Here is a 26611-nt window from a genome sequence, read left to right on the forward strand (position 1 = left end):
ACAGGTACCATGAGGTGCACGCATAGTCGTAGTACCCTTGAATGAGTGCTCCTGCCAGAGTCTTCGGGGTATTCTTGTTTACCAGAGAGGAGATCCGGTACAAGAATCTAGTTCGTTGGTTGACTTTTTTTATTACATTGGATGCCATTTTGTTACAGGAAAGATTTGCCTCTAGGATGGAACCCAGGTAGGTAATTTCGTCTTTCCTTGTGACAATATTGTCACCCACTGTAACTGAGAAGCCTTCGGTCTTGCTGAGTTTGTTATTTGAACCGAAGAGAATGGACTCTGTTTTGCCCATGTGTAATGATAGTTTGTTATCAGCGAGCCATATGCAGATTTTGCCTAGTTCCGAGCTGAGGGTTTTTTCAACCTGCAACTTGTTCTTGTCAGAGACCAGCAGGGCTGAGTCGTCCGCAAACAGGAACAAGTTGCAGTCACAGGCTGACGACATGTCATTTGCATAAATTAGGAAGAGTAGCGGTCCTAGTATGCTTCCTTGTGGAACACCACAGCTCACTGTGAGGGGGGGGGGGGGGTAGAGTACCGTTTACCTCTACCATCTGTTCTCTCCCCTCTAGGTAGGATTGCATCCAGCTCACTGATAAACTATCAAAACCAATTGCTTTTAGCTTGTCAATCAGAATGGAGTGATTGACAGTGTCAAAGGCATTTTGTAGGTCCAGCATGACCATGCCGCAGTATTTGCCCGCGTCCACCTCTTGTTTGATGTGGTCGTTCAAATAGAGGAGGCATGTGTCAGTGGAGTGGGACGTTCTGAAGCCAGATTGGAATTCGTAGATTCGATTTTTTTCCGCCAGGTACTTTTCGACCTGTTCGTAGACTATTTTCTCCATGACTTTCGAGATGGAGGTAAGAATAGAAACAGGGCGGTAGTTGCCTTGGTCTAATTTGCTGCCCTTTTTGTGCAGAGGGGTCACTCTCACAATTTTGAAGTCCTTGGGGACGTGTCCCTGTTTTAGAGAGAGGTTTATTATGTGTGTGATGACTGGGGTGATGGCGGCTGCTGAGTCTCTGAGGAATTTGGAGGGGATGTTGTCATGGCCAGTGGCCTTGTTAGGTTGGAGGGCGCTACATTTTTTGAGTACCTCATCTGTTGTTACCATTTCAAGTTTGAAGTCGTCTTTGTGGACCCCTAGGTTTTTGTAGTATGCTACTATGTGTTCTACCCCATAATGCCCTGAGTGGGAGGGTAGTTTGTTTACCAGTGTTGTGGCTATGTTTGTGAAGAAGATGTTTAAGTAATTGGCTACATCCAGCTTGTCTGTGATGAGCGTGTTGTCCGTCTTTATGTTTATGTTTGAGAATCTGGTTTTAAGTTTTTTACTGCAGCCTAGTTGATTATTGAGTAATTTCCAAAGTTTGCGGGTTTGTTTTTGTTTTCCTCAGTTTTGTCGTTGATGAAATTTCTTTTTGCGGTTTTGATCATGGTGTTTACGTCATTTCTTAGTCTGTTTCTTTGAATTTTTAGTTCAACCACGTGGGCTTGGAGTTCACTGTTTGAGCTTTTGGAAAGCTTTGTCTGACTTTTATGAAGTTCAGAGCATTTTTTGTCTCTGGTTTTCATAGCGGCCAGTATTTCAGTGTGCATCCATGGCTCAGCGCGATTTTTAACCCTGTAGGGGTGCCATGTTGTTGAGTATTGTTGTGAATTTGGTTTTGAAACCAAGCCATGTTTCTTCAACCTGTGTACCACTGAGTTCATCTGACCAGCGAGCAGCATACTAGAAGCAGTATGAAATATAATTATATATTCAATATAAATCCAATACAAAATATACTATTAGTATTATTGTTGTTATAAAAAGGAGAAGAAAACGATATCATTGCAAACAAATATTGCTTTCATCAAGTCAAGTTCAGACATTATTTTTTAATACTTTCTCTTTACGTTTTTCCAACATTAAACAATGAGTGATATCTTGAAATTGGAATGGATCTCAGGCTCCAGTCACCTTTTGTGAACTATAAACACGTAAAGGAGAGACATGGGGAGATAACTATCAGTTTGTTCACAGTTTGTGGTAGGGTTGGGGATAGCGAGGATAAATTCGACAGACTCCACTTCATGTTAACTGTATGCTGTCTGGAAGAGTGTCTGAATTGGCTCTGAAAGCGTATCGTGCACAGTGCCCACTTCTTCAAAAGGCAAAGATCTGTCACCCGATATCAATTGAATTAATAACTTTTCCAGCACAGTGGCGGTTATTTTAACAGAGTGAAATCGGGCGTCCGATAAATCAGCAACAACAAGACTGCGGCAGCTCGGGGAGCGCCAGATCGGATCATCCAGCAGCACTGCAGCGGTCTCCATTTTAACTTTGAGACCGATCCATACCTCACGTGTCTTGGGCTGTCTCCCTCACATGACCCGAGTGTTTGTTCCCGTGATCAGCACTTCCATCACCCCGTCTGTGACACTGAATATCACTTTTTATTCCAACCCTGATGGACATGCTTGAACAGAGTCTGGACACCACAAGGTAATTCAGAGCCAGCCAAGATGGCTAACTTGAGTTAAGCTAGCAACAACATGCTATTTGGCAAGCTAATGGCGTTAGCATAGGCCTGATCTGAAAACTAGTTTCAAAACTAGCTGGAGAAGTGGGTGTTTAACGTCGCAAATGTATATGAATGGCTAAAATTGGGATTCGTGTGCAGACGCCAAATCCGCGGACACAGAACCTTGAAGAAATAGTTAACATTAGCTACTCGATATTTTAGACAACAAAACATAAACAACTCTTGCGTGGTGACCAGTAACGTTATGTAGGCTAGGCTGTGATAACTTTGTCGTTGGTGACTGTTGGACTAAGTTAGCTTAAGTTGAGGATGGGAGAGAAACCCATCCTGATGAATTGAAAATGGGGGACCCTGATGTAAACAAGACGAAAGTCTTTCTCTGGTCTGCATCCTCTTAACAATTGTGTGTATTGAGCTGTACTGTATTGTACCCATTCTGCAATATTTTAATACAATTTTCAATCAATCAGATAGTTTGGGGAGGTTGCAACTTGCCGCCTGCTTATATGTATTGAGTAGTTGTCATCTGTTTTGCAGCCAAGAGAAGCAAGAAGAGGAGTTGGTCCAGATATCTGAGGGTAAGGATTTGGTCATGGATCTATAGGTTTTAATGGCGAAAAAGCCACTGCATATGGCACTTGCATAATAGTTATGTTGCTGTTCAGCCTGCTATTGGTTTTCTAACCCATCTAGGTGGTTTTATAGCTGGAGTCTGACATGTCAATGAGTGACTGTGCATGTTGTCTGCCACTGCTAAATTGAATTGTTTGATAGCAACACTCTTTTTGTATCACAAACAGTACTGTATTTGCAAATCTGGTATGTCATAAATGTATAGATGTAGCAGTACTGTCTATCTGTATGTCATGTATGTCATATATGTCCTGATGAATTGAAAATGGGGGACCCTGATGTAAACAAGACGAAAGTCTTTCTCTGGTCTGCATCCCCTTAACAATTGTGTGTATTGAGCTGTACTGTATTGTACCCATTCTGCAATCTGTTAAATAAAGTTTTCAATCAATCAATCAATCAATCAACAGGATATGTGTTTTCTCCTTCTCCTTTCACTTCTCCCTGTGTTGTCACCTGAAGGAGACGGGGCCAGGGGAGAGGAACAGACGGCTCTTACAATAGCCAGTATTCAACAGGCTTCAGCGTTCGGTGACCACAACATACAGTACCAATTTCGCACTGAGGGCGGGCAGGTACGTCTCAAGTATAGAATAATTTGATACTGCTGACTTGACTTGCAATCATTTCTTTTTGTGCATTTCAGAAAGAGTTATCATTCTCATAGCGGCATAGGCACATTTTCACTGGGTACAATCATGGTGTTGCTGCAGCACAGGAATCGAAGCACATTAGATTGGATTCAGATGTATTGTCATCGTACAGCACAAGTACAGTATAACAAAAAAAATTGGCATCTAACCAGAGTGCAAGATAACAGTAAAGTGCATAACAATATTGTTATTATTATAAATTGTCTGTTCTGCTTCATCTTAAATACCTTGCCATTCTATTTGTTTGTTTGGTGTGTTTTATTTATTTCAAACCTCTGTGAATTGTGTCTGTGTCCAATAGTCTTATCTGGATTGTGCTGTTTGGTTTATTTATTTTTATTTACAGTTATAAAAAAATATATTTTGCTCTATGTTCCTTATGTACAAATGGTGATGAGGGTACATTTATGTATTGGGATTGCCCACCTGTTAAGATATTCTGGGAAGAAGTGACCCTGCAACTATCAGAATTCTTATTTCTGAACATACCTGTACAGCCCTCTGTATTGCTGTTGAATGATGTCTCTCAGTTTGCAGCCCCTATACAGCTAAAAAGACTAGTTTTATCCGGTCTCACAGCTGCTAAAAAGCTGATAGCATCACGATGGATTCAACCGGATAAAATGTGCCGGAAGGTATGGGTTCTTGCCTATCTCGATGTGATTTATCTAGAGATATCTACAGCAAGAATTTTAGGTGTCAGTGAAACCAACATTGCAATCTGGTTAGAAGTGGTGGAGAGAATAAAGGCTAGCATATGAATTGTAGTTCCTGGTTAGAAAGGAATGAAAATGGATGGATTATCCAAGTGGGGGTCCTGGGGGGAAGAGCGAGCTAGAGCGTATGTATTGTATTGGATTGCAAGTATTAGGTATATATCTCGTAAACTACATTTATATTGATTCAAATGGAATGTATAGTCCTGTGATTTACTTTAGATATTTACTGTTAATGCTTGTGTGTCTAATTTTATGTTATGTTTAAAAAATAATAATAATAAAAAAAAATATATATATATTTTGGTCCCCTTTCCACATTACCCTTCGAGAGGCCCTTTTGTCCTCTCGCCAGGCTGTCATTCTAAATAAGAATGTATTCTTAATTGAACTACCTGGTGAAATTAAGGTACAATTAAATATACAGAACAGGTGTGTAATATACAGTGTAAAAAGTAGGGTTGGGCACCGAAAACCGGTTCTAATTAGGAACTGGTTCCTAACTTCCGGTTCTGGAACCGGAAGTAACATATCTGCATTTCAATTCTTAAAAAAAATAATTAAACATTTTTTTTTAACTTTGTTAATTAATACCCTAACCAAATTAACACTTTCTTTGCCACGCTTATGTACATCATTATACCATCCTCTGCCAGCTCTATTTGTCTATGGAGAAGTTCCCCTTCTTTGCAGGGCTATAACTTTTTAAATTGTATTGCTAAATTGACATTACTATGGCCCATTCAACGTCAATTATCTATCGTTCAGGATGTAGGAACGTTATACTTTTTCATTCACATATTCATACTAAAATACGGTCTAAAGTATAAATATGTTTTTATCGTTTTCTGCAGCATTCTGCAGAACGTGATTTATAGCCCTAAATGCATTATATTGATGATCAAATACAGTTTGATAGCGATCGGCGCCAGATAAAAAATTTCAAATGGACGTGCTTCTAGGGGGGGGTTGTTTATAATTCCGTGGCCAACGTTAGATGATTCATGTAATGTGGGTGATATGATCATTAGAGCAGTTTGTATCGAACACGGTAAAAATAAACGCTGAAACGTACCCCAGTCTCCTCGGGCCGTTGGGCGATGAGCGTGGAGCAAAAATATTCCTATTATGGGATGTTGAAATATGCGATCCATCTCCAGGTTGTATAATAGTATATACGTCCAAATCATGTTGTTTATCGAGTTATTGGTAACGGACCTATAGCGAGTGAACGGACCGAATTTGGATGAGCACCAGTTTCCGTTTCCGGTTTGGGCGATCCGCCGATCGGCCACCAGATGGCGCTCTTGAACCGTTGGAGAGTTGAGAGGGGATCAACAGTAGATCTCAAGTCTCCGCGGGAGAAATATGATTGCGATCACAGATTTTTGAAATATTGATCTCAATGACGTGTTACGGCGTCATTGGCAGAATTAGCATGGCGGGGAATGACGAGTTAAGGCGTCCTTGGCGATTAAAGTGTTAACACTTTGGTTGCCTTGGGTTAAATTAATGATATACCATAGGTTGCCGGCTCTATTTGTCTATGGAGAAGTACCCCTTCTTTGCATGGCTATAACTTTTTAAATTCTATTGCTACATTGCCATTATTAGGGCCCATTCAAAGTCCTATATGTATTGTTCATTGTGTAGCAACGTTAAACTTTTTCATTCACATATTCATAGTAAAGTATGGTCTAATGTATAAGTATGTTTCATCTCTTTCTGCAGCTTTCTCCAGAACGTGATCTATAGCCCCAAATGCATTATATTGATGATGCAATACAGTTTTATGGCAATCAGCGCGATATAAAAAATTCCAACTAGACGTACTTCTAGAAGTTACTACACGTCATCTGATGTTGACCGGATGGGCTAGGGGGCGTTTATAATTCCGTGGGCAGCGTTATACCAATCATCTAATGTGGGTCAAATGTTGATAATAGCAGTTAGTATCGAAGACGGTAACGTTACACGCTGAAACTCACCCCAGTCTCCGCGCGCCGTTGGGCGATCATCGTCGAGTTGAAATCTTATCATTATGGGATGTAAATTTACCCGGTCCATCTCCAGCTTGTATAATGGTATATACGTCCAAATCATGTTGTTTATCGAGTTATTGGCAATCGATCACTGTGTAGTGTGACGAGCCAGAGTCGCGGGACCTATAGCGAGCGCCGGAAGTACTACGGTCGTCTAGGACAACCTCTATTCAACATCCTGTTTGGCGATTGCGCCGATCGGCCACCAGATGGCGCTCCTGAACCGCCAGAGAGCTCAGTGGGTCCTGCTGGTGGATCTCAGGCCAGCGGAGGGGACATATGAATCCGATCGCAGATTTTTGAAATATTGATATAAGGACGCTGTACAGCGTCCCCCGGCAACTTGAGCATGGCCAGCAATGACGTGAAAAGACGTTTCATGGCAGTCAAAGTGTTAAACTGTATCAAGTCAACTGAAAATGTGAATAGTATGACATTTTAAAAAAAATTTCAAAACAAAAAAGATTCTCCTGCGAAATAAGCTGTGACCTGCACCTCAAAGAATCGGAAGCGAGAATCGTTCAGAACAGGAATCCAAATCCAAACGATGCCCAACCCTAGTAAAAAGTGAATATAATAAAGCTACTGAGTTAATATGTATGTACAGTATTATTGTGTAAGCCATACTGCCCAGAGGTATAACTAATAAGAGTAGGTAAGGGATATACACCGATATAGTATACAGTGCACAGAGTGGGTATGTATACAGATGTGTAAACGGGAATATATGCAGATATATTCACATCACACAATGGCAACAACAGAGGCTGGTCTCAACTAAGAAGTCTTGTGAGTGTTTGCATGACAATGATCAATGATGGAAAATAGAACAATGTTGCAGAGGTTGTCATGAGGTAGGAAATTAACTGAATTGGGGATACAACAAGTTGACATTCACATTTTGCCCCACGGCTGTGGCTGATTGGCACCGGAGTCGATTTCTAATCTGTAGGTGATGCGTGGAGCTCGTAAACATCCCTTGGTGTGAGTGATCATGTGATTCCAATCGGGTCCAGGATTGGCATGCGGCTGGTGTCACATGTCAGTCAGGAGGAGAGTCACATGATGCAGAGGTAGAAATACAGATTATTTGGAGCAAAACAAGCTGATTTTCTTTGGGCCTATTTTTTAAATTGCCTTTTTTTCTTTTTTTTTATAAATTGAATCAGGCACATTCTGAACCATAAGCATAATGTGTGGGATGTTGTTGAGATCTATGCTCTGCTGAAAGCAGGACTGTCGGGGCAGTTGCAGGCTTGGACATCCTCCCTCAGGCATGTAGCAATAACATCTATTTCTCTCTCTCTTCTTCCCTCAGGTGACGTATCGTGTTGTCCAGGTGACGGACCAACACCTGGAGGGGAGAGACGACGGGGGAGGGGCAGTGAGCGTGGTCTCCGCAGCCGCCTTCGCTGGAGCCCCTCAGGCAGTGGCTCAGGTACCACAGCCATTTGGAGTAGCTGTAGCCCAACAATGTCCCCTCCCAAGTTCTTAAGAAGCTGGAAAGAAATTGTCCCTTGAAACATGACACAGATCGGTAGCATCCGGAGGGCACGGAGGACGTGGTCAAATTGCCCCTCGGTTGTCATTGATTCTAAACTACTGGCAGCTGCGTTGAATATAGCCTTCTACAGGAGCGGATATCACAGTGCTGAGTGTGACGGGTGTGTTGTGACTCTACCTACGGTGACTAGTACTACTGTGTCAGTTGTTTAAGCTCCCCTCTCTCTTTTATCTGTCGCAGGCTGTGATCCAGAACCCTTTCAGTAATGGCGGGAGCCCAGTGGGAGAGGCGGTGGGAGGGGAGACGCGCTTTGCTTACTTCCCCGCCACAGCGGTGACCGACGGGACTGTGTCTGTGCAGGCCACCACGGACCCGACACTCACACAGGCAGGGGGTGAGTCGGCTCTCGTCTGCTAACATAGGCTGGTGCGAGCTGTCGGAGCGAGTTGGCTCTCTAGCGACACTAATTGATGCATCAGTGTGGATGTGGAAATCCTTTCCATTACATGGTCTCGACTCTACTTGTTTTTGTTACTAGGTACTTAGTTTTCCACTGCAGATCGTTTTCCACTGCAGATAGTACCACTGGTCTAACACGTGCAGTGCAGTTGCTTGTATATGTCTGTGTACAGCCTCATTCATAAAACACGGACGTATTCTAGTATCCATTTAGGACAAGGGGAGGACATTTCTTTTCATTTGATAACGTTAAAAAGTAAAGTTAGGCTTTATTGTCAGCTTCCCGGCTCCAAAAAGATGAGGGAAAAAGGGAGCGTGACCAAGCTGAGAGAGAGCAGCAAGGCGGTGGAGCGAGAAGAGGGAGTGGCGTAGAGAGAACAAAGCAGGAATGAGCTAAATAAAACGTGATCTTCTGATTGTTTCATGGAGGTTACGTTTTAAACTAAAGCACAAATAAATAACCATCAAACACTCAACAGATGATTTACTGTGGAAATGGACACTATTATAGTTTCATTCTCCTCTTCTGCGTTTCTCCTTTTCCTCCATTAACACTTTCTCTGCCAAGGACGCCTAAACTCGTCATTCCCCGCCATGCTCATTCTGCCAATGACGCCGTAACACGTCATTGAGATCAATATTTCAAAAATCTGTGATCGCAATCATATTTCTCCCCCGGAGACTTGAGATCTACTGTTGATCCCCTCTCAACTCTCCAACGGTTCAAGAGCGCCATCTGGTGGCCGATCGGCGGATCGCCCAAACCGGAAACGGAAACTGGTGCTCATCCAAATTCGGTCCGTTCACTCGCTATAGGTCCCGGGACTCGAGCGCGACACAATGGATAGTGATCCGTTACCAATAACTCGATAAACAACATGATTTGGACGTATATACTATTATACAACCTGGAGATGGATCGCATATTTCAACATCCCATAATAGGAATATTTTTGCTCCACGCTCATCGCCCAACGCTATGAGGAAGCTGCGGTGAGTTTCAGCGTTTTTTTTTACCATGTTCGATACAAACTGCTCTAATGATCATATCACCCACACTAGATGAATCATCTAACGTTGGCCACGGAATTATAAACGACCCCCCCCCCCCCCCCCCCCCCCCCATCCGGTCCACATCAGATGATAAGCAGTAACTTCTAGAAGCACGTCCATTTGACATTTTTTATCTCACGCAGATCGCTATCAAACTGTATTTGATCATCAATATAATGCATTTAGGGCTATAAATCACGTTCTGGAGAATGCTGCAGAAAACGATAAAAACATATTTATACTTTAGACCCTATTTTAGTATGAATATGTGAATGAAAAAGTATAACGTTCCTACGTCCTGAACGATAGATAATTGACGTTGAATGGGCCATAGTAATGTCAATTTAGCAATACAATTAAAAAAGTTATAGCCCTGCAAAGAAGGGGAACTTCTCCATAGACAAATAGAGCTGGCAGAGGAAGGTATAATGATGTACATAAGCCTGGCGAAGAAAGTGTTAATTTGCTGTAGTGAACCTCATGTTGTCGTTGATATGATGTCGCATGCATTAACTCATTGACTGCCGCGCTGTTTTTCCATCTTTACTCCCTGGCGCCATGTTTATTGACCATTTTCACGATGTTTGTGGACCCATCGTATATTCTATATTATAGCTATGGAGACAATGGTAAGGCTGAGCCTGAATGTTCGAACGTTCGTTCGTTACGTTAACATTCAAATTCTAAATCAAAATTCGAATTTTTTATTTTTAATAAAAAAAAGAAAATTATATATATTTTTTATATTTCTTTTAGATTTACATTTACATTTTGTCATTTAGCTGACGCTTTTATCCAAAGCGACTTACAAGTTCTGTACGACAAGTCATCAGGAAGGGCACAACTCTATCAGCTGAGTAACAATGTTCATCAAAGTGTTGAGTGCCACAGTGTAGGTTAGTTTAGTGCATGCCAGTAAGGTTAGTTAGGGTTAGATATCTTTTTTTATTTTATTTTTTATTTCAGATAATGGTTGAAGAAGTGCGTCTTTAGTCGACGGCGAAAGATTGGACGGGTTTCGGCTGTTCTAACTGGGGTGGGTAGTTCATTCCACCATTGTGGGGCAAGGACTGAGAAATGAGAATAGGCGGCTTCTCCTTGATGACCCTCCCGGAGCTCGGATAGGAGTAGGTCTGAGGCGGCCAGAAGATGCAGAGTGTATGTGTCTGTGTCTATTCATTCTGTTTAAACCAATGGGGTTTTTCTTCACAGTTGCAGATAAAGATTAGGCTACACCAATATTATAGTATAAAAAAAAACTGCTAAGTTATATTCATTAAAGAAAGTTGATTTAATAAAAAAGAGACTCATTTAATCAGATTAATCACTTTATTTAAATTGAGGATTTAGTTTGAGGATATTTAAAAAAAAAAAGATTTTTTTTTTTTAAATAAAATATTTTGGAAAAAATATTTTAAATTAGTTTTGATTAAAAACGAAGGTTCGAACGTTTGTAATGATGCTGCGATCATTACAAAAGCATGTTTTATGATGGGGTTCGATAAAATAGACGTTACCTTTGTCAGCAGGTACTCCACTCTCGCTTCAAGTGTTTTCGATCAGAACAGGATCAATACATATATGAATAATTCGTTTTGTCTTCTTCTAATATCCAATAGTTCGCTCTAGGCGATCGCCATTGTCGAACGTTAGTTGGGTGTACGTACTGCTCACTGCTGCTCTCCCTAGTGCAGGGGTCGGCAACCTGCTGCCTCGAGGCTGCATGCGGCTCTTTAGCCAATCAGCTGCGGCTCCCTGGCCCAAAAAAAAGTTTTTTCTTTTTTTTTTTTTACTTTTTTTTCTCTTATTTTGGAGATCGATGTCATACTGTGACACTGAAATGAAAAAATATTTCATCAACTAAGATATTTAGTCAACAAAAGGCTTGCCTGTATATGTGGTGCAAAATTTGCGAACAACGAAAAATTTACTTTTAATTTTATAGATTTTCCACAAATAAGGGAAGGACTCTAATAGAGCTGCATAGTTCAGGGGTTTATTTCAAAGTAGGTCTACAGATGTCAGTGTTTCTTCTCCTTTTCTGTGTTTTATTTCAAAGTAGGTCTACACATGGTAGTCTTTTTTCAAAGTGGACTACTTTTTATTTGATAAATGTTCCACAAATAAGGGAAGGACTCAAATATACCTGAATAGTTCAGGGTTTTATTTCAAAGTCGGTCTACAGACACCAGTGTTTTGTCTCCTCTTCTGTGTTTTATTAAAAAATAGGTCTACACAGCCAGTATTTTTTCTCCTCTTCATAAGAGTTTGAGGTTTTCCTTTGTTATAACAGGTAAAAACAGCAATTAAAAAGTCAAATTTTTTCTTTTTGTTGCTTTTATAATCCCATTAACACGTTGGGTGCCGGAGGTTAAATTCATTATATACCATGGGTTGCCAGCTCTATTTGTCTATGGAGAAGTTCCCCTTCTTTGCAGGGCTATAACTTTTTAAATCCTATTGCTAGATTGCCATTATTAGGGCCCATTCAAAGTCCTATATGTATTGTTCAGGGTGAAGCAACGTTAAACTTTTTCATTCACATATTCATACTAAAATATGGTCTAATGTATAAGTATGTTTTCATCTCTTTCTGCAGCTTTCTCCAGAACGTGATTTAAGATAAGATAAGATATTCCTTTATTGATCCCCTTATAGCTCCAAATGCATTATATTGATGATGAAATACAGTTTGATAGCGATCTGTGCCAGATAATAAATTTCAACGGCACGTACTTCTGGAAGTTACTACACGTCATCTGATGTTGACCGGATGGCCGAGGGGGCGTTTATAATTCCGTGGGCAGCGTTATACCATTCATCTAATGTGGGTCAAATGTTCATCATAGCAGTTAGTATCGTACACATTGAAAAATAACGCTGAATCTTACCGTATCTTCCTCGCGCCGTTGGGCGATGAGCGTGGAACAGACATTTTCCTATTATGGGATGTAGAAATATCCGGTCCATTTCCAGGTTGTATAATAATATATACGTCCAAATCATGTTGTTTTTTCGAGTTATTTGCAGCGATCGATGTTCACTGTGTGAAGACTGAGTCTCTCTAACATTAGCGAGTGCCCGGACCACATATGGAGTGAGTCCTGCCGGGTTAAAGGTAACATCCGTTTTTTCGATCTGCCGATCGGCCACCAGATGGCGGTCTTGAACCGCTAGAGGATTGAGAGGAGATCACACTTGTGTCTCAGGGCCCCCGGAAAGGAAATATGATTCCGATCACAGATTTTTGAAATATTGATATCAAAGACGAGTTACGGCGTCTTCGGCAACTTGAGCATGGCGGGGAAGGACGCCTAAACTCGTCCTTTGGCAACTAAAGTGTTAATGCAACAAACGGTGTGCTATAAGTATAAAGTATAATAAATCGCAAATTACTTTGGGTATGCAATTGTCAGGCATTTTATGCTAAATGTGGGGTATGCTTGGGGATATATAAAACGTTATACACTGTTATCTTCATTTTAAGGGTAAATAGGTTGTGCGGCTCCCTGAGCATTTTATTTTGTGGGACGGGGGAAAAGTGGCTCTTTTGATACTAAAGGTTGCTGACCCCTGCCCTAGTGCTTTGGGAGCTCTCGCTGAGGCGTGGGGCGGTCCACACTAAACTGGCCCATGCAGTTCATAAGGTAGGCGATACTGCCACCTGTCGGGATTCAATCGTCATTGCAGGTCCCAGGCACAATTGAGTGTTTAGAATAATAAAAAAAAGGAACCAGAAACGAGAGATCTCGTTTTTGGCACTCAAGCGTTGGCTCTCAGAAACGAGATATCTCGTTTTTGGCGCTCAATGAGTTAAACATTTTCTCTTTTTTTTTCTTTCCTGGTTGATAAGAAGATAACAGTGCTCTCCTTGGTGCTGTTGTGTTACAAGTGACTATTTTCTCTGATCAGCGGTCTGCAGTGTTTTCACGTCTCCTTTTGGTATCATCTCGTCTTGGAAGCGTGAGGGAGGTAATGCCAAAAAGAGCACCAGGCACTATTCTCAACTTCTTCTCAATGGAAAACCAAAAAAGTCGAACCGGTACCATGTCATGGAAAAGAGCCATTCGTTTCATTCTTTTTATGAACGCGCTTCTGTAAAGGAACACCTTGGTGCAAGGTTTTATCTGCACCTTTTCACAACAGCTAGACTAGCGGATGCGGACCGCTAGCCTAACTGTTGGCCAAAAACACCTCCTGGAGTTTGAAGCTAGGCTAGTGGTCTGTATCCACTTCCATTAATTTGTGCTTAGCTAGGCAGCCTGATAGCTTGCTACTGAACGCACAGAGGAAATTGGTATTCATCTTCTTGTCTGACTCTTGTCTGAAGACGAGCACATTTCCCATAATGATGGCATGCCCCTTTAACACTGACTGAATTAGTCCCATAACATTTTTGTATACCTATTAAAAAAAACTTCAAAGTGAATTTAATTGATTTGAGACGTATAAATGTTTTTGGATTTTATCGTGCATCAGATTTACCTTTTGATTAAATTGTTACACATCACTAGATACTATGGAGCAATAGCGGACACTAAAAACAATTACTGTCCCTTCAGTAGGCATCGGTGAACCACCAAGCCACAATGGACCTGTCTCAAACTCCAATCAAGAAAAGAGGGCATGGTTTGAGACGGGTGAATTAACCTGTCCTCACCATGAGGTTCGGGCCGTGTGAAAGAAATTGGCATCACTGATCGTACGCACTGTGCTTTCCTGCCCCTTCTCCCGATCCCAGGTCAGTTTTATGTGATGATGACCCCCCCTGATGTGATTCAGGCAGGCACGCCTCGAACCATAGCCCCGCGCACACAGTCCTACCCCGCGTGAGTATCTGCTTCACAGCCTTTAAATCCTCACTGCGAGGCCCAGACACTCCCAGCCACTCCTGGGACAAAAACAACAGTCATGGCTCAATCCTGAGAAACGCTGTTACCCATTTTGAAGACTATTAGATTTAGGTCTCTAAATATAACTGCTTTCTTTCATCTGTTTTCTTTAATACTGTGGATTAAGTCAGTAATTGCAATATTGAATTTACGTTTTTATTTATTTATTGGTCAAATAATGTAGAGGCAATTGCTCTTTGATATGCACAGATATAAAGCTGTGTTTTTGATTCAGTTATCTTGCATTAGTGGTGCTGTACAAAACTGCACTGATTATGGCGTCCTTCTCTGCTGGGCTTGTCAGAGAGGATGATGCAATCTCAGGGACAGAACTTGAATGGTTTAGAAAGGGCCTTTCCTAGTGTATTGTGGTCATTTCTTTTGGTACACCTAAGGTATGCCATAGATCTTTTAATAATGTTGTCATGAAAATGAACACTGTGTCCTGTGTGAACAATAATGAGACTAATGAGTTATATTCTTAAGGCAGACGCAGACGTCCGCATGCAGTGTCGCTGGTGTTCTGTTGCAGGTGGTGCAAGCATTCATGGCTCCATGTCCCTAACACGTTTCTGGCCAGTCGAGACATTGGGATAATCCAAGCTGTGTGATACCGAGCTCTTTCAGGCTGGGTGATGTAGAGCTCTTTCAAGCTGGGTGATGTAGAACTCTTTCAGGCTGGGTGATGTAGAGCTCTTCAGGCTGGGTGATGTAGAGCTCTTCAGGCTGGGTGATGTAGAGCTCTTTCAGGCTGGGTGATGTAGAGCTCTTTCAGGCTGGGTGATGTAGAGCTCTTTCAGGCTGGGTGATGGACAGCTCTTTCAGGCTGGGTGATGTAGAGCTCTTTCAGGCTGGGTGATGGACAGCTCTTTCAGGCTGGGTGATGTAGAGCTCTTTCAGGCTGGGTGATGTAGAGCTCTTTCAGGCTGGGTGATGGACAGCTCTTTCAGGCTGGGTGATGTAGAGCTCTTTCAGGCTGGGTGATGGACAGCTCTTTCAGGCTGGGTGATGTAGAGCTCTTTCAGGCTGGGTGATGTAGAGCTCTTTCAGGCTGGGTGATGGACAGCTCTTTCAGGCTGGGTGATGTAGAGCTCTTTCAGGCTGGGTGATGTAGAGCTCTTTCAGGCTGGGGTGATCTTTCAGGCTGGGTGATGGACAGCTCTTTCAGGCTGGGTGATGTAGAGCTCTTTCAGGCTGGGTGATGTAGAGCTCTTTCAGGCTGGGTGATGGACAGCTCTTTCAGGCTGGGTGATGGACAGCTCTTTCAGGCTGGGTGATGGACAGCTCTTTCAGGCTGGGTGATGGACAGCTCTTACTGCACATGGAGTATGGAGTCTCTTGCACTAAACCCACTCTGGTTTCCATGACAACATTATCAAACATTCTATGGCAAACCATTCTCATACGCAGAGAGTTGGACGACGTTCCACTGTCAAACATCTCTGCCCAAAGAGGAAATATAAGAACCGGTGCTACTTGTATTATTTTCCCGTAACATATTTCCCCCCATATGTTTTAGTCTATTTTATAAATAAGAACTGAATTCAAATTCATTCAAATATTCCCAATTCAAAGTTACTGCCACATTTTCTTTCAAATTCATTTGGTCATGGATATCCAGATTTTGGCTCTCTTGGGCAGAGCTGTTTAGCAGGCTGTGACGTACAGGCGTAGAGATGGCTCTGGAGTGTAACGGCAACCATGGCACAGTAGGTACACCAGCCCAAATGACCATTCTAGAACATAGATCTGAATTGGGAATGGCCATTCTACAAGTTCTATTATCGGGATCTCTGCGACGCCCCGGTCGACCTAGGTTCTCCTTCTCCCACTTGTTTTTCTTTGTTTGTTTCTCTTTCAAAAGTCAACAACATGAATCACGATAATGATGTGTCAAAGTGATCTTTCAACTGTGAGTCAACATGCTGGTGATTGCAGTATGAGATTAACAACAGCCTCATCTGAATTCAGCTCACACCCCTACATTGACTTCCTCACTGCATGCTGAAAAACATACTTCCATCACCTCTGTGTTTACCACGTCATTTGGAAAAGGAAATTCGAGCATGCTTATGCTCGGATCCAGGAGCAAGACTGCGTGTTGGAAAGGCCTGTAGATACAAGTTCCCTTTTTAAGGACACATTTATATTTAGTTCCACTGTGCGTTGGATGAAGACAGTCTTTTGCCTGTTTGTATGGCCATTCACAATGAACACATGATCTACTCCCAAATTGAATTGCAGAGCATTGATATCCCTGCCGTTTTCCTACAAGCATGTGTTTAATTCTTAACCCGTGGAACTGACTAATTCATGCATCATATGAGGGCTGCCCCTGACTAAAGAAATGTTTAGCTCACAAAATTGATAGTCATAGAATTTTGTTGACCAATAATTGTAATGCTCCATTCATTCAAATATCCCCCCAAACTCTGATGTTTCAGGTACATGTTAAAGGCCAAACCACATTGGTGAATATTTGTCTGAAGTAACGTAAACATGAAGTATTCAATATAAACAAAAACAAAAGATGATGTATTAGTCCACTAAAACCCTAATGATCAATTCGTGTACTAATTGACTAAGAGGGCGGTCTTATTAATGATAACACATTTTTTATTGGTAGGGGTGTAGCTGTCACGTTACACGTCTCGTGATTTCCTCCTCGGTATTCACCGCACTCTTATTTAATCAGCTGTTACAACGGAAGAAAAATGGTAAACACCCCCAGCACTCATATTTGGTGCGGCCTTCCTTTTAACAGTTTGACAGTTCAATTAGAGGCTATGGGATAGATAAGGAGCGTTGACGGATGTCTGCTATGCTCCCCCCCCCCAAAGCAAATCTAGTGTCGTTCACCGGCTACAGCAGACTTGCATACAGTCCCATATGAAGAAACGGGTCATGGTGCTGCTGAGTTACCTCTGCAGTGCAGTGAACTAGAGCCTTTTATTTTTATTCGATTTTTCCCCCATTTGTCTTTGTTTCTGTTTTTATTTCCTCTTATAGTAATTATTAATGTTTTTTTATTTAGACACAGGCTCCAAACCTTCATTAAAGTGTAAACTAATCACCATTGACATGATCATTGATCTGTGTTAAATAAAATGTCATTAAAAAAAACTCCTGTTTCACAGGGATGAAAACGAGGCGCTGCAACAAGATTTAAACTGGTGAGGACAACTTCCCCCCCCACACACACACACATACAGACAACTTACACACACACACACACACACACACACACACACACGGACAACTCACACACACACACACACACACACACACACACACACACACACACACACACACACACACACATGGACAACTTCCCCACACACACACTAGGGCTGACCCGAATGCTTCAAAGCTTCAATCATTGCCATGGTAATTGACACAAATCAATATTCAAATACCCTTTTTTTCTTTTTTTTTTTTTTTCTTTTTCCCCCCCCAAAAATACAAGAATTAGCCCAGGAGATGGTACTGAGCTCATTGAAGTAGTAAGTAACCCAAACATGTCATTGAGTGTACTCTACCCTGGCTCTAGTGTTTTCATTAGCTGTTTAATTCCTCCCCCTTTCACAATATTTGACGGGCCTCTTGTCTTGGCAATAAATGAGACTACAGCATCAGTTATGACTCTTTTTCCTGTATCTATAAGGGGTTTATCATCATAGAGGCAAGTGTTTTTCTTTTAGATGCCGGTGGATGTGGATAAAACATCCCTTTTCAGTTGGTGCATCTAGTAACGGAAAGAACTGGAGGACTAACTAAAAGGAAGGTAAAAAATTGATTCCGGTCCTCTTTAGTGGTGGAGACTAAATGCAGACAGTTATCCACGGCTGTCTACTGTAGCAATTGCTTTGCATCCTTGCCACACTCTTAATAACCTAATAATTACCACAATAAAGCCTAATGAATAATATGATGAAGACATAATTAATGAATAAGAAAGTACATAACAGCCACTCCCTCTTGCCCATCGTCATGAAGCTTAGAATATGTAAGGGATAATGTATAGCTACGAGGTCATTGTCGCAAAATAATTGACCGACACAGAGTTTAAAATACCGAGGCGCCGCGCCGAGGTGTTTTAAACGTAGTGAAGGTCAATTATTTTGCGACAATGACCGAGTAGGCTATACATTATCCCGCTTATTACATGGCTAACTTACTAACAATATACCTAATTCATTTGACAAATCGCAGTTGTTCTGTGGCTCTGTCAGCCCAAATAAAGTGATTATTATTATCGCGGGCAGCCTCTGTGTTCTGGCTCTGCTGTGTTCTGGCTGCGCTAGTCGCTCCGCCCCCTGTCATCGCCGGCACGGCAGTGTCTAATTGCACTGAAACAGTGTGTCAGTGGGCTTGATTGCGAACAGCTGCGCTCTGCGGTCATTATTGAAAAATCTGCGGTCATTATTGAAAAATAATGACCGCAGTCGGGGGGCTGTTGACCAATCACAAGCAAGCATTTCGGCGAATGTGAAAACGCCATGTAATAATCAATGATAATTGGTGCTGAAGCTTCGAAGCCCACATTTTTTTTTATTCTGGGCAGCCCTAACACACACACACACACACACACACACTCATTTGCAACCAATAAACCAATCAAATGATATCACAGGAAGAAAGAAGGAACACACCGACCTATCCCCCCCCTCCTCTCCCTTCCAGTAAGTCCTACTGTATGTGTTTCTTCCTGCTCTTGATGTGTGAGAAACCGGTATAGTCCTCAATGATTCTCCTGCTCTTGATGTGTAGAGAAACAGGTATAGCAATTCTTCATTATTGACCCTGATCTCTTGTCGTTACCTGTACTCATGGCAGAGTTATTTTCCCATTAGGATTCAGAAATTAAGTCGCCGCTCTCCATCTAGAAATTGATGGATCTCCGCTGCGCTGTTATTTTGGTGTCAATTTAAAAGCATTCTTTTGTAGTTGGGAGTGCAGAGTATATATTAGTTATTTTGATTTAGTCTAGTTATGAATATACAGCAGTGAGTGGTGAAAGTATTGCAACGGTAGAGTGAACTTATTTCTCATCTAAATATTTATGAAAAACGTAGGTGAGGTGACGTTAGGATCACGTTTAAATTATCAGTTGTTCCAGCCAGTCCCACTGAGGACAAACATCCTGACACAAATGTAAATTAAAATCATGCCAGGTCATATTCCTTAATAAACAACAATGACATTACTTATACATGAGGGGTTTGTAAACCCATCACCATCATTACCATCTGTTGAGGGACCCTGCCTAGCTCAAGATGCTCTGATACCAAGCCAAAATAGATCCGATACCAGGTCAAATGAGATCTGACTAAAATAGGGTATCGGTATCAGAATTTCCCCACTACTAAAATCTCATACCATGAAACATCGGTAACATGCCGTAAATCAAAGCAAAGTGTCTTGTTCTGCATTGTTAACGCATGTTGGACGTCTCTAATGGAGAAAAATGTATTGCATACCTCAATCATTTTTGTTCAATGACCCCAAACTGATGGTCTAAGTCTATAATGTTCAGTAAAAGTAAACATTCTGTAATGGATCAGAACTCTGTATCGGCCGATACCAAACGTTTAGGAGTCGGTTAAAGAGTGGTCCCTAGGGGAACACGCCACCTAGATGTATTTGCAGCCATTTCCACTGCTCGGTATTGCACCACTTTGTCAGTGAGCAGTATTCCCTGTACTAGCCTGGATGAATCTTTTAGCTGCAGTGTCTAAAAGCACTCTGTAACTGCTGCTGTTAAACGCCTTTATCCAGAGACCCATGGTTAGGAAATGTGTTCTCGCCCTGGGAGCCATGCTCCTTGAAACACACTAGTACTTTTGTTAAGTGGAGACAACGCAATAAATAGCCTGTGACCTGTTTTGGGCACTGACCCACACAGTTTAAGAGACTGCTGTTCTAGTGATAGAGGAGGATGAAAAGGTTTTCCTCTGGGCCCTCACTCACAGTTTAAGAGGCAGCTGTTCTATTGATAGAGAAGGCGCTGGACATTGAGGGGGTGATACAGACATCCATGTATTCCATTCGAAACCCCATTGATACACGTTGAGATTAGGGATGGGCGTAGAGCTGCCGCGGTATCGGTATTACCGCGGTATCGCTGTTACATCACGCCCACCGCAGAGTTGGGCTGAATACCGCATCACCGCTGTTTTTTATAATAATAATAAAGTACCCTGCTCTCGTTGGGCTTGCGGCTCTGCAGATATACCCTACTTCTCTGTCGAGGTTCCAAGCGACCCTATTGGGTACCAAAAAAGTCACATGAAACACTGCAGACCACTGATTGGTCAGAAGAGATACGCGTCACACGTTGGAGCGTCCTGCAGTGCTTTTACTTCCTATTGTCAGCCATTGATCAGAGCTCACAACACGGCTAATACGTTAGCTCCCGCCGGAGACCGGAGTGGATTACCGTCGCTCCCCAGGGAACGAGGCATAATGATTTTACTGCAACGGAATGTTATAATAAAAGCCCTTCGTTCTATACACTTGTCTGATTGAAAACTTTATTAACGGAATGGGTACAACTCGGCACGCTCTGAGCAAAGAAAGGAACTGAGATATGAATTGAGTAACGCTTGCCTTGCTATGGTCCGGTAAATACGCTGATGTTATTGAACGTGTAACTATATAACGTTAATGCCACAAAACGAATGCCTTTGTAATCATAAGTAGTAACATAATAATAATAAGAAGAAGAAAGGGTCGGGGAGTAAACCGGCCGGCGCGCCGCTACCACCCCTGCCCGCGACACAGAGGGGAGACTTCGAATCCGTGTTTCACTTTTAATAACAATGCGTGCTTGCCGAATCCCAAACAATATTCATGCTGCAAAGTCATCCTCTAAAGATAGACATTTAGACTAGAGGCAGGCTATATGCTATAAAGAGTAGACTACAAAAAAATGCATTCAAATTTTTTTTTTTTTGTGTGTGTGCGGTAATAACCGCAGCGGTAGGAAATATTTCGCAAATTTGTGCGGTAAGGAAAACATCAATACCGCGGCAGCTCTAGATGGGCGTGAGTAATTGATTGATCAATTCCTCAAATTGATTGATCAATTCCTCATGGTTAGGTATGTTTTAATTTTAAATATTAATTTTTTTTATCAAATGGTAATTGACTGTTTTGATTGACAATACGCATTAATCCTCTAAAGCAGGGGTCTCAAACTCGCGGCCCGCGTCGTTGTCCGAGTTGGATGTTTTATTTATTTTATCACTTGTAGGCTACCATAGCGCAGGCTCATGACAGCAACGTTATGTTAGTGACTTGGTTGAAACGTGATTCCGGAGTGATACCAAGTGGAAGGAAAATATATCCAGTGCGTATGGCAGGCATCCTCGAAATTCTCCGATATCTCATCTGCAAGCAGTGCTCTGCCTGTCCGGCTGCACTACTGTCTGTCTGTCTACTCTGGTCCAATCACATTCAGCGTCCAGTCAGCATCCCCCCCCCCACCCACAGTCTGCGAATCAGAGACAGAGTAGGGGAGTAGGGCGGGTCTTCACGGAATGCGTGTCGTCTCTTTCAACGGGTCCCAGTCAGAGCGAGTTGACAGCGCATCTACAGGTAGTCTAATCTGCAGGTACTGTAGCGAGTAGCCTAGTTCCCAGTTGTATCTCCGTGAGATAAATGTAGCTAGTAGCCTAGTTTCGCCAGCAGGCAGCTAGTAGAAAAATGTGGCATGTTCAAAGATGGTCAGTAAAAGAAAAGTCAACAGTGAAAATCGCTGCAATTCAAAGATGAATGGACTGAAAAATATGCGTGCATCCTCCCAGCACCAAACCAATGTGACTAATATGCCAAGAAACTGTAGCTCTTGTGAAGAGTGGCATATTTGAAACGCCACTACGACAGTTATTTTGATGCAACATTTCCTCAAATTCAGTGCTAAGAACCACAAAAATAAATGGAATGAAATCATCATAATCAAGCTGCAAGCAGAATTATTGTTAAAGCTATGTCACAACGAGAAAAAGAAACCAAGAAGTCCTCACTCAGTGGCATGGGTGTTGGCTAAAAACAAGTAGCCATTCTCTGATGCATAAATAATAAAATAATGTATGACTGAAGTGATGGAGACCATGTTTGAAGGCAAACAAAAGCAAATTCTCCTCGGATAGCACAGCAACCAGAATAACTGAAATACTGGCTGATGATTTGATTAAACAGCTTTGTGATAGAATAAAAAAAATGCACAGTGCATTTCCATAGCTGTGGATGAGTCCACTGACACCACTGAGAATGCTCAGTTGCTGGTGTTTGTGAGGTTTTAGTGAGTTTGTGAGAAGATTGGATCAGTTGTACTTTTTTTTTGAATACTTGAAACCCTTTTTTTGTGGAATATTTGATGCAGCCCAGCCTCACCCAGACTCTACCTCCAGCGGCCCCCAGGTAAATTGAGTTTGAGACCCCTGCTCTAAAGCCTACATAGACCGGTTCGCCTGGACATTCTTGCCAATTCTTTGAGTCAGTTTGAGTCTTTGAGTCGGTATCAAGTGTCTGCGGACCTGTATATTTACCACGTGGAGATTTTTTTTTTTACATTTTCATTTTCTAAGCAGATATATACTCAGAATTTTCTTTTGCCGAACCACTGCTGCCTGGGCGCAGGGATTTATTCACCTTAAAAGCCCACTTCTTCCAAAAATATTATTTTGTGACTGTTGGGAACTAGGCTACACTGGCACACCTACTTCCAGTGAATGACGCTAAGCTAGGGTAACGGTGCGGCTCTTCCCTAAGCCTAATGCATGCACAGAGAAGAAAAGCTAATTTCCCAAAAAGTTGGTGTGTTCGTCCTTTATCTCATTCTGTGCCAACCACGAAAAAAGTCGGGTTATCTCGCCAGCGGTTGAACTCCAGAACCCGAGAAATCACGTGTTTTTTCTTTTATTTGCCTTTAACTCATTCCCCGCCAACAATGAGTTAACATGTTATTGGGTGCCATCGCTTGACCGCTAACAACGAGTATACTCGTTATTTGGTCCGTTTTCCCGATTTTTTTTTATTCATTATTCATCCACGGACCTCAGGCTTACCATAGGGAATCATTCTGAGCTCGCCAGAGTGCAATACCGGCCGCATCCTGCTAGGTGGCAGTATCGCCCACCCTTTGAAACCCTCCTTCACACCGGGTGTTACACTTAAATCCCTCCGGGCGCCATATTTTGGGTCAGGCGAGTCTAGCGGTTCACCCGATCACATTGAAACGCGTCCAATGACCCTCCATGCATGCGTGTGCCAGATTATGTTGAGGACACGATGGACACCAATACTGGAAATCACGATCAGACAATTGGAATATTCTTTTTGGAATACCCCCGATCAAAGGTAAGGACTATCTGACGTCAATTCCAGCTTGATCGTACAATGTTTTCATATCGATCCAGCTGATCAGTGTGTGTGGTATTCAAAACAAATGCCGTTACTGCCCATCAAAGCAAAAAATAAACTTTTTACATTGGTTGCATCATTATCGACATCCGGCTTCAACATGGACGGTCGCATTTTACGTAGCTCCCGTAACCAACGCAACAGAGCAACAACAAAAAAGTACTTTGCGCATTTTCTACTTTCCCTCCTGTGGATTATGGATTTGTACCTGAATTCACAACTCAAGCAGCAACTCCAGACAGAAGTGGAGGGTAGCGAAAACGTAAATCAGCAGTCCCATTGCGACTTCTACTTGTTAACGGGCACGGAGAGGAAACATCCAGCCTTCGGAGCCACGGCGATCCACGCAGTACTTACTGCAAATCCGGAACGAAAGAAATTACCCCCGGCAGGCAAGTGTAATAAGAGATCAATGTTTTTATTATATCTGCTCATGTCGGGTGACATACATCAGAACCCTGGTCCCGTAATGACACGGAACCAGAGACTACAGTCAAATCTGCTGACCCAAGAAGCAGATAAACTGCTACCCACACAGACGGCGGCTAACGACATGATCAACGGCAACATTCCTCCTCTGCCACCTCTGCAAAAGAACCCACGAGAGGCCACAGCGAGAGGGAAGGAACCGGGGTTCACAACCGAGGCGCCCAGCACGTCGCGGGGACAAAACAGCGAGGCATCGCTCCTCACACCGGCGCCGGAGATCAACAGCATCCACGCAATTGACGCTTCAGCCAGCAGTTGCACCAGCCGACCAGCAAGCGGCGACATACCCTCACAGAAGCCCCAGCGGACTCGGCGAGTGACTAAAGGGAGAGCGGCGCGGGACATCAAGGTCACCAAGGACCCGACGGTTAGCTTGGCTGGCCCCGCCGGCGCCATGCCAGCTAGTCTACCCGGGCCGAGGCCAGGACAAAAGGCACCCCCCCTCCCCCACAATGGAGTACAATCAGACATATCTGTAATCAACCAGCCCCCCCCCCCACATCGCGGGCTTTCACACAAAGGAATACAGACTCCAGCAAAGGACAAAGCATCACCCCCTCCCCCCCTCCCCACCCACGGCACAAACAGCAACAACGCCCTCCCTCCCCCCACCACAGGACAGGACACAATTGAACAGAGTTACCTCACGTGTGACAACGTCAATCTTATTACAAGCAAAAATGGACTTCACATATTTCATCTTAATACAAATAGCCTGAGACCTAAACTGGCTGAAATCAAACAGTTGTTTTTAAACGGTAAGGCTAACATATTGTGTTTCACAGAAACAAAATTAGACTCATCTGTACAGGATCCAGAGATTGAAATTGAAAACTACTCAATAGTCAGGAGGGATAGGAACCAGTATGGAGGTGGCGTCTGTGTGTATATACACAAGGATACCAAATACATCAACCGTACTGACCTTAACCATGATAAAATTGAAACTGTTTGGATTGAAATCTTATTAGACAGGGCGAAACCAGTACTAGTAGGCACAATCTATAGACCACCAGAACAGAGTGGCTTTTATGACACACTTGATGGGTGTTTAGCTGGGGTGGAGGGGGTAGAAAAAATTCTTATTGGGGACTGGAACACGGATATGCTGCGTAAAGCAGCACCCGTCTTCAAGGCCTTCAGTAGATTTTCTGACCTGCACGGTTTCAGCCAGCTAATCACCCAACCCACAAGGGTATGCGATTCGACACAAACCACCATTGACCTCATTTTGACCTCTGACAAGTCCATGATCTCCAGTAAAGGGGTGATAGCATGCGGGTTAAGTGATCATTATATGATTTTCTGTACCCGCAAAAAGCTAAAACAGAAGGCCGGCTGTCACAAAACAGTCACATCTAGAGACCTCAAAACTTACTCTAGAGAGGCCTTTAACCTAGAACTGGGGAGCTTGGACTGGTCAGATGAGCTCAGTGGTACACAGGTTGAAGAAACATGGCTTGGATTCAAAACCAAATTCACAACAATACTCAACAACATGGCACCGATAAGAACCACCAGGGTTAAAAATCGCGCTGAGGCATGGATGCACACTGAAATACTGGCCGCTATGAAAACCAGAGACAAAAAATGCTCTGAACTTCATAAAAGTCAGACAAAGCTTTCCAAAAGCTCAAACAGTGAACTCCAAGCCCACGTGGTTGAACTAAAAATCCAAAGAAACAGACTAAGAAATGACGTAAACACCATGATCAGAACCGCAAAAAGAAATTTCATCAACGACAAAACTGAGGAAAACAAAAACAAACCCCGCGAACTTTGGAAATTACTCAATAATCAACTAGGCTGCAGTAAAAAACTTAAAACCAGATTCTCAAACATAAACATAAAGACGGACAACACGCTCATCACAGACAAGCTGGATGTAGCCAATTACTTAAACATCTTCTTCACAAACATAGCCACAACACTGGTAAACAAACTACCCTCCCACTCAGGGCAGTATGGGGTAGAACACATAGTAGCATACTACAAAAACCTAGGGGTCCACAAAGACGACTTCAAACTTGAAATGGTAACAACCGATGAAGTACTCAAAAAATTGAGCGCCCTCCAACCTAACAAGGCCACTGGCCATGACAACATCCCCTCCAAATTCCTCAGAGACGCAGCAGCCGCCATCACCCCAGTCATCACACACATAATAAACCTCTCTATAAGACAGGGGCACGTCCCCAAG

At 42.7% G+C, this 26611-nt stretch overlaps 1 protein-coding gene across 1 annotated transcript in view; it reads left to right on the forward strand.

Moving 5' to 3' along the window:
- The first annotated feature begins 2096 nt into the window (after nt 1-2096).
- Nucleotides 2097-26611, forward strand: part of usf2l (upstream transcription factor 2, c-fos interacting-like) — a 48901-nt gene continuing 24386 nt past the window's right edge. Inside the window, exons 1-7 of the mRNA XM_084336508.1 lie at nt 2097-2504; nt 3082-3122; nt 3640-3752; nt 7907-8026; nt 8333-8486; nt 14346-14433; nt 17634-17669. Of these exons, the coding sequence (XP_084192634.1) occupies nt 2470-2504; nt 3082-3122; nt 3640-3752; nt 7907-8026; nt 8333-8486; nt 14346-14433; nt 17634-17669 (587 nt within the window). The 5' untranslated portion in view covers nt 2097-2469. The remainder of the gene's footprint in view (nt 2505-3081; nt 3123-3639; nt 3753-7906; nt 8027-8332; nt 8487-14345; nt 14434-17633; nt 17670-26611) is intronic.

The sequence above is a fragment of the Notolepis coatsorum genome, assembly GCF_963971535.1.
Source record: "Notolepis coatsorum genome assembly, chromosome: 19".
NCBI lineage: Eukaryota > Metazoa > Chordata > Actinopteri > Aulopiformes > Paralepididae > Notolepis > Notolepis coatsorum.